Genomic DNA, 15,039 nt, shown 5'->3' on the forward strand with positions numbered 1-15,039 from the left:
GGAGATGGTCTGGGAGAAAAAGGTGAAAATTAAGTAGCACAGTACAAGTCATTCGTAAGGAAAGAAAGTTGTTTTAAGAATAAGGGTAAAGAATGAAGGTGAAGAAAGGTCAACTCAGTGGTATGAAACATCAAAGAGGTCAAAAGAATCGAGGCAGGTAGCTTTTCAGATGAATTTCCCTCAGTGGTTTTCACACTGGAATCATGCAGCAAAAATGACTTGATGTTTACTAATGAAAAGATATTCAGCTCCATGAGATAATCACTCCTGAACCACAGAGCTACAGGATGAGCACAGTCTCTGTGAAGAACCTTTCCCAAAGGGGATTACAGAAATGACTGGCAAAAAAGACACAAACACACCGACGGACACTGATGGGAAGGCGTACGGGAGCTGCTGCACCGACACTCAGGCAGCACGGAACACCGGAAGGACCAGGTACGGGGCCAGTTCCCTAGCGACTGCTGCCCATTCTGACATGCCTGACCCAAGCAAAGCCCCTTTATCTTATAACTAACCAAGTTCACTGGTTGAAAGATTTTTTTTTTCTTCTAATATCCACTGAATTATTGTGTTCATCTATATTCATTGTTGCAAGATGCTTGGAAAACTTAATCAGAGTTGATAAATTAGGTTTCTCATTTCCTAATAAGGAAATATCATTAAATGTATTATTAAAAGGGCAGGCACTGTGTGCAGCAGGTTAAGCTGAACATCCCACACCACAGATCTGGTCTGAGTCCCAATCCAGCTGACTGCCAAGGTGCCTGGGAGGCAGTGGATAACAGCCCAGGAACTTAGGTTTCTGCCATCCATATGGAAGAGCTGGACAGAATTCCTGTTGTGGGCAAACCAGTGGATAGAAGATCTGTATCTCTCTTTCTCACTCTGCCTTTCAAATAAATAAATCTTTAAAAAAGTATTAATAAAAAAAATTCAGCCCACTGTCTTACAGACTGAGAGGAAGTCAAAGAAAATTCTAGAGACAATGGATATAGGCTTTTGAAAGAAAACATAGAATAAAAATAGAGAAACACTATTCTCAGTGGCTGACATTTGATAGGACAAAGTGATAAAAAAAATCCTATTTATAAGATAAAGTAGCAAACATTTATAATGAAAAGTAAGGCTGCTTGCAATGAAAAAAAGCAGAAAACATCATTTAAGCAACATCATCTAAAGACTAAAGAAAATCAAGAAGAGGAGTAGGGTTAAAAAAAAAAAAAGACTTTCTATAAAGATCCTTCACGAAAAGGCTCGTTTAGCAGACACAGAAGGAAACAGGATCGGAGATTCCATAGGAAATAACTGAGAACCTTAAAGGACTTTAAAAGTTTGCAGGCACTTTACAGCATTTAATTTTGCTGCAAAACCAAATAAATATATTTTTCATAAACTGCATTAGTCATGACAAGGAAAGCTTTGTTGATTTATAAATTAAAATAGGAAAATAGAGAACGAAGAAAGTCATAACACAAGGAATAAAAGGGCCATTTCCTGGCATGAAATTATCTATGGTTACTTTAACACTTAAAATAAGGAGGGATGGGGTAAGAAAGCACAGAAACTCAACAAAGGTACAAAAAGGAGGACAGCAGAAAATGAGGTGTGATTCTTTATGCCAACCACTAGGTGGTGGCATTGGCATTGACAGGATGGTTCGGTTGGCAAGACTGAAAAAGGTGTCTGTAATAAACAATCAACTGCTTGGACTGTCAGAGACAGGAAGTCCACTTGATTCTGTTAATTAAAACTTCAAAAGTGAGCATTTTTAAGCATGATAAAATTCTGCAACAAATTAACAAAGGTTTATTATAAAACTATAAGACGACGTAGCTGTACCCGTCTACTCACCTTTACCACGTTGTCTCCCGACTGTCCGTTATTTCGTAAACAATCTAGACATATGGCAATTTGGGGGTCACTTCTGTGATAGTCTTTATCATCTTGATTTTCATCACCTTCTTCATCTAGTTTAGGTTTGTCAGCTTTTGAAGTATCATCTGTAAAATTTAAGGTATAGAACTCAAGGATGCTTTACAAGTTAAGCAACAACACATTAATCATCTGAACAAAAGTCACCTTTAGGAAATGTTTTCCAATACATTGAAAATGTTCCAACCAACTCAACAATGGAAGCATTTTTGAGAAACTTCGTAACCTAGCTTAAGATTTCCAAGCCCATGGGGGAATCCAAATGAAAGACCCACAAAAATGCACTGGGTCACAAAAATTACTGTAATTAATGATGACCTCAAGTAGACAAGACATAAAAAAACACTTCCAATTCTATGTGTACATGAGATAATATATTCAAACCAAAAACATGTATTTTGCAAGCTACAAAATATTTTAAGTTCTCAAATTTTCACATTAGATATTCATAAAATCAGAAATTGAAAATAATATACACACACATAGAACTCCCTTAAGGAAATCTGAGTGGCACATTTTGTATTATACACCAATATATGAGGGTTCTTCAAAAAGTTGGTGGAAAATGCCTATTATGAAAAAAACTATTCAAGAATTTCCAAAGTTTTTGTCTTTTAATTTCATTTTTCCACAGAATTTTAAAGATTTTATTCATTTTTATTTGAAAGTCAGAGTTACACAGAGAGAGGAGAGGCAGAGAGAAAGAGAAAGAGAGAGAGAGAGAGAGGTCTTCCATCTGCTGGTTCACTCTCCAACTGGCCACAATGGCTGGAATTGTGTGGATCCGAAGCCAGGAGCCAGGAGCTTCATCTGGGTCTCCCATGCGGGTGCAGGGGCCCAAGGATTTGGGCCATCCTCCACTGCTTTCCCAGGCCATAGCAGATTGTGGGATCGGATGTGGAGCAGCTGGGTCTCAAACCAGCGCTCATATGGGATGCCAGTACTTCAAGTCAGGGCGTCCACTCACTGCGCCACAGCGCTGATGCCTCCACAGACTTTTTAAAGTAAGCTCATATTTAACCTATTACATATGTTAACTGATTAATTTATTTATTGAGTACCTTTAACTGGATGTTAGGCATGTACTGTGCTAGACCTGGGGGAACCAGACCAAACTAGAGTGTTGTCACCTGCACGGGCATAGTGGTCAGAGCACAGGATGAAATGCAGGTCAAAGTTGACAACTGCAAGACGGGACAGGAAAAATGGGCTTGCTACATGGCTGCATATAAAAGAGGAAACTCATCTAAACTTTGGTGGTGAGGCAAAGATTCAGGGAAGATTTCAGATGAAATACTTTTAAGCCAAAACTTGAAAAAATTAGCCAGTCAGGCATTACATTGTAGAAAAATCTCCAGTCCCCAAAATGACAGGTCAGCTCCTCCTCAATGACTATAATAAAAGCACTATAGATGTTCGGGGTCAGCCCTGTAAGTGCACAGAGTCAAGGTGGCCCCTGTGATGCCCGCATCCCATATGAGTACCAGTGTAGGTCCCAGCTGCTCCACTTCCGATCCAGCTCCCTGCTAATGTGCATGGGAAAGCAGCAGAAGATGGTCCAAGTGCTTGGGCCCCTGCCACTGACATGGGAGAATCAGATGAGGTTCCATGCTCCTGGCTTTGACCTAGCCCAGCCCTGACTATCATGGCCACTTGGGGAGTAAACCAGCAGATGGAAGTGTGCACTCTAACTCCAGCTTTTAAATAGAAAAAATACATAAATCTTTGAAAAAACAAGTATTACAGATGTGCCCTAGGGGAAGGTGGGTTTTCTTCTGCATGTCATAGAGAAATCACACAGATAAGAGCTGCTTTTTATGGATCAAACTCTCAGCCCCAAGACAAGACCCAAACTCTCTACCTAAACTAAGTGCTAAACATCATAAATGCCTCAGAAAGGGAGAAACAACGGGAAAAGAGTTAAAATGGACAAAGAGGCTACAGCCCTTCACAAGTCCACCCATGATAGAGTCGCAGACTGAACCTACTACCACGTAACTTGTCATGACAACCCCCAGCTCCTGGTCTCTTCAACAGGCAGTCAAAACCAGGAACATTTCATTATCTGTGTTTTTATGGTAGCACTACTGTCTAACTGGAGTGTACACTTGGGCCAAACAAACCCTCAGTTAAGTCATTTTTTTTGTTAGGCTTAGCTTCTTCCTCGCTGTTGGCTGTGATGGATGAACAGCAGTCCCTTGCTACCTTATTCCAACCATCAAACCTCCCCTGCCATGGGACAACAGCCCCGCACAGCGTAGCCGAACCAGTAAAACCATGATCTTCATTTTACAGATCAAAGAAGACGGCATTTCCTCACCCCCCTTAGTGCTGTATAACTGAAGATGCAGCTTTGGCTTCCATAAGTGAGCCCACAAAGACGTATATATATCTTCAGATTCCAATGCCTTTTAATACCCCTTCAATAAAACCTCATGTTAAAAAATGGGAAGGCTACTGTCTTATAACTTTAGACATCCTTTTGTGTGGCTCATACACATACAAAAAGCCTTTTCTCTGCCCAGTAATGTTCATCACTGTTTAAATTATTTATTAAAAAAAATCACCAACTGCTTAGTCTCCTGGGGACTCAGATTTAGACACTTAGCCAAGGAGATGGGAAAACTTCCCATATAAGCAGTGAAACCATATTTTTAATAGCCAGGACATACATGTGAGTATCATATGAGCCCCTGCTGGGACAACTTCGCTTCAGAGCATCAGTACAGCAACATCTCCTGATCCGGCTCTCAGCCAGGGCTCAGTTCCCTCTCCTTTTAAATCAAACACCCAGATAAATACAGAAAAACAAAAACAAAAAACCCTCACTACTTAATTGCAAACTATGGCTATTTCTTCCTTTAGCTCTCTAGAAATAATTCCTATAATAATTTAGTGTTCTGTTTTATCTACCTTTTCTCTTCCCAGTTACCCTCAACTGGAGTGACACCAGATTTACACACATTTGTAAAATTTCCCAAAGAGAAATAGGGGATAACTAAGTGTAACTAATTTAACTAAGGGACACATGAATTTTGTGTAGGAGAAGGTTGAGCTTGGAGAGGTTGGTTTACCAAAGCTACAAACACTGACCAATTTGGGAAATTCTGTTTAATACAGACATAAAGCAAATCACCTTGTCCATTTTCTTGAGGCTTATTTTTCTTCCAAAATTCAGATTCCCGCTCAAGTTCTTCTAAAAGAAAAAAAAAAAACAACAGTATAGAAACCATAGGAAAATCATGAAATCCTTAATAGAAATATTGATGTCACAAAACATGAAAGTCCACAACATATAAAGGTAACTTACGTTCTCGGAGTCCGGGGACCAGCTTAAATATAATTTCCTCTAATGTATTATCCAACCTTTGAAGGGGAGGGAGAGAGAAAAAGAACACGCTAACGATGAAGACATCCAAATCCAGCAGGTGAGTAAAGAAGTGAGAGCGGCACCTCGTTTGTATAACCAAGTACAGAACAGAATGCCCACTGCATGCGACTGCAAATGGTTCCAGTCCCCAGCTCTCCCTCTACAACAAACCCTCTGAGGTGACCCTCTGCTCCCCACCCAGAGGAAAGGGTGGAGCCTGCTGTCCGTCCCACCCTGAGCATGTGGGTGAGCCCGGAACCCGGTCAGGCCAACAGCGTGTGGTACAGGTGACAGTGCTGAGTTCGGAGCTGAGCCCCAAGGGGCACCCCACGCTTCTGCTCACTCTCATCTCCTCTAGAGGGGCAGGCGCCAGGTGGAGGAGCCGAGCAGCCCTGCTGATGGCCAACAGGGGACTGAGAGCCACTGATTGTTTCAAGACCAAATCTGCAGGGCGTCTGTCGGGCAGGGGCTGCCGTGCAGCAAACGCTGACACCCCCACTCCCGAATCCTCCACCACAACCCTGGCTTTTTTCCGGAAAGGAAACAGGCTGCATCTCCCTTCCAGTATTATCTTGACATCTTCCTGTTTTTTCCTGCCATCCAAACTGCATTCTTTTTTTGTGGCTTTCATGCCGTCGCTCCCCTCCTCTTGCTCCCCCATCATCTCTGTCATCCTGTGCGACAGCATAGTTCTTCTCTAACTGCCAGGATGCAGAGGGTCCCCACATCTAACATAAAACAAAAGCTTCCGCGAAATGCATTGTCCTTTCAAGCTGGTATTCGGCCGCTCACTCTAACTGGGAAAACGTGCAAGCATAACCTGCCACACGCTCTGTTCACTTCAGACTCCACTGGACTCTCCAAACTGTCCCGAACGTTCGTGCTGAATGGGTTTAATTAGTTCTAGAATTAAACCTCAAAAAGTTCAGTTTTTAAAATGGATTCTTCGCCAGCACTGCTCGGCAGTGGGCTGATGGCGCTGTCTAGTACCGCCTCCCTGGAGTGGCCTTTCCACTCTGTTCTGTCCTTTCCCCCATCTGTCCTTCCCTGTTTCTCTGTGCCTTCTTTTCTCCAGCGCCCTCTACTCTGCACTCCCACCTTTGCTACAGGCTGTCTTCCGTGGGGGTCTCCTCTTTTGTGGCTTCGAAATTGTGCTGCAACTCTCCCGAGTTCATGCTCCGTACTGCCAACAGGTGCCAAACAGCTCAGGCACCCCCTCTCGTCCAACTTGGTCAACTGTCTCATCTAGCCTCTTCCAGTCAATACTGTCTCCCTTTTCATTAATTAGATTTTCAATAATACCATAACTCTCCCAAGCCAGCTCAAAATGAAAGAACCACCTGAGCTTCTTTCTCTCCCGAATCAAGCGCTCACAGCTCCTTCTCAGTATTTGTCCCACCTGTGCTTTCCCTCCTACCCCCTCCTTTCGTGTGGTGGAGACAGACTTCCCTTCTCTCTCCTGACATGCTAAGGATGACTTTGCTCACTATTTCCCTGCCCAACACTGCAGGCGGACCTCCAGCCTGAATGTGGGCTACCCTTCCCGCTCTCCTCCCTTCAGGCACCCCGGGATTCCCCACCTCTCCCATCTGGCTTTCTCCCTCCATCCTGACTCCAGCACTTCCTTCCTGCTCTTCAACCACACCGGTGTCACCTTATTCTGAAGACTTACCTCAAACACTGACTTGCTCACAAAGTTCTCCAAGTTATGTAATAGCAGCGCATACAATACTGCTTCGTTTCTTCTTAACATTTGAAATATATGTACTGAACTTAAAGGTCATAGTCCCCTCTACAGCCTGGATGAAAACTATTCTCATGCTCCATCCTCTCCGTTCCTGACCCCTACAACCCCATGAGCAACCGCTTTCACACCCAAATTCTTCCTTCTAGCAGCTTCTCCCTTAAGTAAGAGCCATGCTTTTCCTGACATCCACTTACAGAAGATAATGGTTTAGAAGTACACTGTCCCCTCACCTCTTCTCCTCTCGTTGTATACTTCTCCTTACTCTCTTTTCCATGTATTTTATTACTAATATATTTATCCAGTACAGTTATGGCTATGTTTAATAACCAGAGTTTACATGGTTAGGACTATATAAACATGCACAGTGTTCTCTGAATAAAAGAGTCCCCTCATCCACCTTTTTTCTTTCTAAGCCTGGCATTCGTGACTGCTTCCTTCTTATTTCTTATGTGCCTATTCCCAAATTCCCGAAAGGGAGCCCTTCTCACTGTACAAACAGACCAGGAACCACCAGTTCATTGCTGTCTCCTCGGAGGCATTCCTCACCCTTCTGATGTCCTCGCTGCCCTAACCTGGGTCAGTAGAGATGGACACACGGCAGTCACCAAGATCACCCTCTGCAGGTACCCTGGCTTCCCTGCCCAAGATTATTGCTATGACCACAACTCTAGGGAAAGCCCACCCTCTGCCGCCCCTGCACCTGCACCTGCACCTGCACCCACGGCTGGGGAAAGAAACCACATTCCTTCACATGGCACTGTGCTTCCCTGGCCATATATTCTCCTAGGGCCTGGGGGAACACACAATGTTTTTCCTCTCCTCAGACCTCTGCATCCCTGTCTCCCATCGCCGCTCTCTGCTGAGAAGTACTTCCTCCTCAGTGAGCACAGACATCTACCCACAGTGCCTGCACCCAGGCCCAGGGTGCGCACCCACAGGTGCCCTTGGATGGCGGTTGCCTCTCCTCTTAGGCTGTTGGATTCCATGCCCCACATTCCCCTGGCGGTCACAGGACAGTTTCTGATTTTCAAAACTGGGAACTATGTATTCCCTTTGTTCTCTGAGTTTCCTTACCTCAGCACTACTGGCATTTGGGGCTGGCTAAGTTTGTTGTGAAGGAGGCTACCCTGTGCATTGCAGGCTGCCAGGGGCTCCTACCCAGAACTGACAGAGTATCTCTGGATGTTGCTGAATGTATCCTGGGGGCAAATCTACCCCTGGTTAAGCAGCACGGATATAAATCCAATTAGTAGAAGCCTTGCTCAGAACCACAGATCACAGCAGCCCAGGACTTCTCAAACGTTAGTGCGTCCTAGGGTCACTGAGAGGGCTTGATAAACTAAGTGGGCGCCAGCCCTAGAGTTTCTTTTTTTTTTTTTCCCCCAAAGATTTATTTATTTATTTGAAAGAGTTACACACAGAGAGAAGGAGAGGCAGACAGAGAGAGGTCTTCCATCCAATGGTTCACTCCCCAGATGGCTGCAATGGCTGGAGCTGTGCTGATCTGAAGCCAGGAGCCAGGAGCTTCTTCTGGGTCTCTACGCAGGTGCAGGGGCCCAGGGACTGGGCCATCTTCTGCTGCTTTCCCAGGCCATAGCAGAGAGCTGGATCAGAAGAGGGACTGCCGGGTCTCGAAGCAGCACCCATATGGGATGCTGGTGCTTTAGGCCAGGGTGTTAACCTGCTGCGCCACAGCGCCAGCCCCCAGCCCTAGAGTTTCTGATCGAGCAGGGTCCAAGAGCCATCATTTCTAACAAGATACTAATGGTTTTGGAACGGAGTTTTTGAAGAAACCACTGAGAGACACATTTACCTATAGACAAACAGTCCAACTAAATTGGGGAGAGGAAGTTTGAAATCCAAGAATTCCAAATCCAGTCTTAGGCAATGATGGCCAATATCATACAGGTAGGTAAGAGAGCTATCAAAGGTTTCACAGAATATCTAGCTGTGTTTTCAGATGTGTAACTCCCTAAGATCAAACAGTTGATGTGTTAGAGCTGTAACAGGAACACTGAGAAGAAAACAACTCTAGGGGCTGGTGCTGTGGCGTAGCGGGTTGAGCTGCCGCCTGCAGTGCCGGCATCCCATTCTGAGCCCCAGTTCAAGTCCTGACTGCGCCACTTCTGATCTAGCTCCCTGCTAATGGCCTGGGAAAGCAGTAGCAGATGGTCCAAGTCCTTAGGTCCCTGCACCCACGTGAGAGACCTGGAAGAAGCTTCTGGCTCCTGGCTTTGGATCAGCCCAGCTCTGGCCATCATGGCCATTTGGGGAGTAAACTAGCAGTGGAAGATTCTCTCTCTCTCTAACTCTGCCTTTCAAATAAATAAATCTTACACACACACACACACACACAAACTTTAGCAGTGACAGCACCTGGACTGTAGCTGGAAAGTGACATTTGACCTGCGCAGTGAGACCTTAGGTAGGTCATGTGATAATTTCAATTTCCTAACCAGGAATAAAAGATCTTAGATTATGATCTTATAGACTATACATGGTTTTAAAAACATTATACTGCCTAAATTGATTGGTAAGTACCTGGTACTCTTTTCTAAAAATTCTTTAAGTTTTACATAGATGTTGTTTGAATACATGAGAAATTAATAAATTAAAAATTAGTCTATTAGTCTTTCTACTGCCATGTAGCTAAAAAAAATAGAGTATTAAAATAGTGAAAATAACTGCAACTACAGTCACTTTTAGAGCCTAAGAGAAAAGCCCAATTTTAAACATTCTTGAAAAGAGAAAGAGAATATTTCCATCCTCTAGTTACTCCCTAAATGTCCCCAATGCCTGGGGTCACAACCAGGAGCCAAGAACTCAATCCAGGTCTCACACGTAGGTGACGAAGACCCAGCTGCTCGGGCTATCAGCACTGTGTCTGAGGGTCTGCATTAGTGGAAAGCTGGAATCAGGAGCTGGAACCCACGGACTCCAGTGTCAGACAAGGCACCCCAACTGGCATCTTAACCACTAGGCCAAGTGCCTACCCCAAAAGCTATGATTTCAATTGAAATTTAAAAAAATATTTTAGGTATGTAGCCTTATTTTTTTAACTCTTCCTAACAAAATACTATAAAATAAAACTCATGGGACCAGCACTGTGGTACAGCAGGTATGATACTGATATCCCATATGGATGTGCTGGTTCGAGTCCTGGCTGCTCTGCTTCTAATCCAGCTCCCTGCTAATGTGCCTGGGAAAGCAATGGAAGAAGGCCCAAGTGCCTGTGCCCCTGCCATCCACATGGGAGACCTGAATGGAATTCCAGGCTCCCAGGTTGCCACCATTTGTGGAGTGAACCAGCAGATGGATGATTTTTCTCTGTATGTCCCTCTTTCTCTGTGACTTTGCCTTTCAAATAGAAAAACAAAAATCACAGAGTTAGTAAGACCTAAGTTAACTGAGCTGACACCAAGAAATATGATGTATAATAAAACCAAAGAGCTTATAGATTGATTTGAATTAAGTGGACCTTTCTTACCTCAACATTTCTAATGGATTTGTCTCATGAACTTGGTTGCCACATCTTGGACAATCGTTGCTATCTTCAAAGTGCTGGACAATACAAGTCTTACAGACTAAGGAGAAGGAAGATGTTAGGTTAAAAATGCATCATTTGAACTACCATTTAAAACTGAACTAAATGTAATTACAAATAGTTCTTGAAAATTACCACTACAAACAGAATATTATCACTTAACCAAACCTTTATAAAACCTTAAAACTGTAGCACTGTAATAAAACCCAACTGAAATGAAAGCCGACTGACACAACATTGATTTTCTTAAATAGTTCACAAACCAAGCACACAATATTCATATTACTCTAAAAATGTTGGTGCATTTACATAGAAGTTTCTTTTTTTTAAGAGGACAAAGTTTAAAAAACCAGTACGTCCACATTTACTTGTTTTGTTCAAAACAAGTAATTTGAATGCAACATGAACAATTCTTATTAAAACTTGGGAGTTTTCAACAGGTTTGGATCACTCTCACAGGCAGGAAGCTCCTGGGAACTGAGCTCCTGAGGAACTGCTGGTCTTTCAGGAACATGATGGCTTTGTGCTCATAGGGGTCCTCACTCTGCGCAGAGCAAGGTGTGGGCAGCAGCACCAAGCTGGTACAAAGGCTGGCATGAGAGGTAAACTGGCAGAATGGCTGAGAACTGATGCAGAGAACTAACGTTCCCCGTGGGGATTCTAAATAGAGACAACGGAAATATAATTCGTGGATTTCTGCCCACAAGCTTCTCCCTCTGGCTACGAGTCTCTCTCATCTTTTACAACTGTCTCTTCACATGCAGCAATCTAAATGGAGTGGAAGTTTATCTAAATGACTGGTCAAGAGCAAACCCTAGGATTCCCACCACTGAGATTAGGTCTGAAAGTTCAAACATTATCACACAGATGCCAGAGAAGTGATGGTCAGGGAAGAACTCTACCAAGGATCTAATTTTAAACGTATTTAGTACACATGGGAAATTTATCTCAGCATTTCCTTTCCCTTAATTATTCATTGGTTCAAGAGGCCTTTACTGACTATGAGACATTGTACTAGAGTTGGGCGATGCAGGAGAAAACAACACAGTCCACATCTTTATGGGAGTTAGATTCCTTTTAGGAAGGAAACCACCCCTCACCCCTTTGCCCCCAGCCCTGCCAAATGTAGGGACAGAGTGCCAGGGGCTGGCAGCTACTGTGCTCATGAGCAGGGTGGGACTCCCTAAGAAAGTGACATCTGAGACATTTTTTGAAAAGACTTATTTGAAATGCTGTGTGTTGGGGAAAGGGATGGGAAGAGAAAGAGAGGGAGAAAAAGATACCTTCCATGTGCCACAACAGCCAGGCTGAAGCCAGGAGCCAGGAACCCCATCTGAATCTCCCATGTGGGTGGCAGAGGCCCAAGCACTAGGGCCATCTTATGCTGCTTTCCCGCACGCATCAGTGGGGAGCTGGAGAGGAAGCAGAGCAGCCAGTATTCAAACTGGCACTCCAATAAGGGAGCGATGCCACTTCACCTGCTGTACCGTAATACTGGTCCCCGGAGGAGATCTTTTTGTTGGGTAAATATGCCTGAAATCCCATACTACATACTTTCACCATTATGTAAAGCCATTAGGATAATGCACAGTCACTATAATTTCCCCAAAATATGGGTGAGAGACAGTAACAGAAAACCTCTGTAAAAGCTTAGAAAAGAACACTTAGCCTAGTGTTAGGTAGAGCTGAACACCTCCACTCCCCCTACAAATCTCATGGCCACCCAAAAGTTTCTAAGTGCCTTTTTCAAAAAAGATTTTTCATTTGAAAGGTAGAGAGTTACAGAGAGAAGGACAGAGAGAGAAAGCTTCTATCCACTGGTTCACTGCCAAATGGCCACAATTGCTGGGGCTGGGCCAGGCTAAAGCCAGGAGCTTTGTCCAGGGGTCCCAAAGCCAGGAGCTTTGTCCAGGGGTCCCACCTGGATGGCAGGGGACTATGCACTAGGGCTATCTTCTGCTGTCTTCTATTTGCAGGGAGTGGACTGGAAGTAGAGCACTGGAGACCTGAATCAGTACTCACATGGGATGCTGGCATTGCAGCAGGTGGTGGCGGCTTAATCTGAGGCACCACAATGTTGGACCCTAAATGTCTTTTTAAAAGTCAAAATAACCTCAGGGAATGGTTGCTTTGTCACGTGGAATTGGAAGACAGAGAAGCTGAAGTCCTTTAGACTGCTAGTATTTGCTCTTTTCCCAGGGACATTAGGTAACCCTCTGAAATTTGGGAAAGAGGCAATAAAAGAACAGATAAGAAACAAGAGTGAGAGGGTTTTAAAGACTGATCTTGACCTGTATCATTCAAAAGATGTGTCATGTTCAACAAACTCAGCAGTTCCTGGCTGTCTACCTGCCTTCATCAAATATGGAGGCACATGACATACCCAAAAATCTATAGGTAGGACTTTCTCTTTTCAGGGGCCAGAGATCCTGATCTAGATTGCTGATGAGATGTAAGGCTCAGGCATCTAAAGGAGAGCACTTTTTTTTTTTTTTTTTTTTGACAGGCAGACTGGACAGTGAGAGAGACAGAGAGAAAGGGCTTCCTTTTGCCGTTGGTTCACCCTCCAATGGCCGCCGCGGTAGGCGCGCTGCGGCCGGCGCACCGCGCTGATCCGATGGCAGGAGCCAGGTGCTTCTCCTGGTCTCCCATGGGGTGCAGGGCCCAAGGACTTGGGCCATCCTCCACTGCACTCCCTGGCCACAGCAGAGAGCTGGCCTGGAAGAGGGGCAACCGGGACAGGATCGGTGCCCCGACCGGGACTAGAACCCGGTGTGCCGGCGCCGCAAGGCGGAGGATTAGCCTAGTGAGCCGCGGTGCCGGCTAGGAGAGCACATTTTTAAGAATAAGGCCGTGTTGGCCAGCGCCATGGCTCACTTGGCTAATCCTCCGCCTGTGGCGCCGGCACCCCGGGTTCTAGTCCCGGTTGGGGCACCGGGTACTAGTCCTGGTTGCTTCTCTTCCAGTCCAGCTCTCTGCTGTGGCCCAGGAGGGCAGCAGAGGATGGCCCAGGTGCTTGGGTCCCTACACCTGCAAGGGAGACCGGGAGGAAGCACCCAGCTCCTGGCTTCGGATCGGCGCAGCTCTGGCCGTAGAGGCCATTAGGGGAGTGAACCAACAGAAGGAAGACCTTTCTCTCTGTCTCTCTCTCACTGTCTATAACTCTCTCTCTCTGTCTCTCTAACTCTGCTTGTCAAATTAAAAAAAAAAAAAAAGAATAAGGCCTTGTTAATTCCATAGCTGGGTGGGGACCATCGGCCCACAGGCTGTATAATGCTTGTGAAATCATTTGGTCTGGCGCAGCCAAGGCACTGCAGGTGGAACTCAAAATTCACTAAATTATAGCAGGTGAATATTTTTAGTTGATAATTTTGTGTGGTTTGCAAATGATGTGATAAATAGTCAAGTGGCCCTTGGCAGAAGAAAGGCTGCTCAGCCCTGCACCTGAGGTCAAGGACCCGCCCCCCAGTGGCACTGACAGGGAATACCAACCTGTAATCTAGACCAGGACTGTCCAGCACGGAAGTCCCCAGCTACATGCTGAGAACTTGAAATGTGGGCAGCTCAAGGTGAGATGCTGCTATAATTGTGAAACACACTAGATTTCAAAGACTTGACACAAAACAAATGTCAGCAATTTATATTGCATGTTAATCTTAAGCACACTGGGTTAAATATAATATTAAATATATTAAATAAAATATATTTATAGTATTTCACTTTTCTTCAGATGGCTACTAGAAAAAATTTAAATTCCACATATGGCTCACATTTTAGCTCTGCTGAAGAGTATTATTCTAGATGGATATAGAAACCCTATTAAGAATAAATTTATTTTTCATACTAACTTTTGAGATGCAGTGGTTGATTCCACTTTGGCAGATAAAGGAGGAGACGTTTCAACAGGTGAGGTCACCTGCCTACTTTTGTGAATGGCAGCAGAGAGACTTAATCTAGGGTTGCTGATATGAATTATTTTTCTCAGCAGCTAAGACCAAAAGTGGCTTTCATTAAAAATTTTGAAAAAGTAAAATTTTAAATACTGAACAAGGTAATACTTATAGCCTCATTTTCTATTTTGTTTAGATGATTTTGTGGTGGTTATCATTACAGCAGTTAGAGTTTATGTCCTAGATATGTATATACACACATCTAATCTATACACATACATCCTAATCAACATATTTCTTTCATCATGATTTGATAAATTTAATAATCACTACTACTCAATTAATTAGGTAGCATCAGTAGGTCGTGTACAGCTGAAGAAGAGGAATGGAGAACCTCAGCACATTGCCTAAAATCATGAAGCTAGCAGATGATTAAAGCCAGGATTTGAATCCAGAATCTATTTTCTTAACCAAGGCCTATCTATATGATACATTTTTTCTAGTTTTATTTCTATAGATCTACAATATAGAGAAAAGCAATGCCTCACTCCTT

General features: G+C 44.0%; 1 protein-coding gene across 4 annotated transcripts in view; it reads right to left on the bottom strand.

Moving 5' to 3' along the window:
- PCGF5 (polycomb group ring finger 5) overlaps positions 1 to 15,039 on the bottom strand; it is a 124,382-nt gene that overhangs the window by 36,509 nt on the left and 72,834 nt on the right. For all 4 annotated transcript variants that reach the window (XM_062214059.1, XM_062214061.1, XM_062214057.1 and 1 more), the window contains exons 3-6: positions 10,540 to 10,636; positions 5,246 to 5,301; positions 5,072 to 5,131; positions 1,855 to 2,003 (exon numbers count right to left, since the gene is read on the bottom strand). In XM_062214059.1, coding sequence (XP_062070043.1) covers positions 1,855 to 2,003; positions 5,072 to 5,131; positions 5,246 to 5,301; positions 10,540 to 10,636 — 362 coding nt within the window. The remainder of the gene's footprint in view (positions 1 to 1,854; positions 2,004 to 5,071; positions 5,132 to 5,245; positions 5,302 to 10,539; positions 10,637 to 15,039) is intronic.

Source organism: Lepus europaeus, chromosome 17 (assembly GCF_033115175.1).
Source record: "Lepus europaeus isolate LE1 chromosome 17, mLepTim1.pri, whole genome shotgun sequence".
Taxonomy (NCBI): Eukaryota; Metazoa; Chordata; class Mammalia; order Lagomorpha; family Leporidae; genus Lepus; species Lepus europaeus.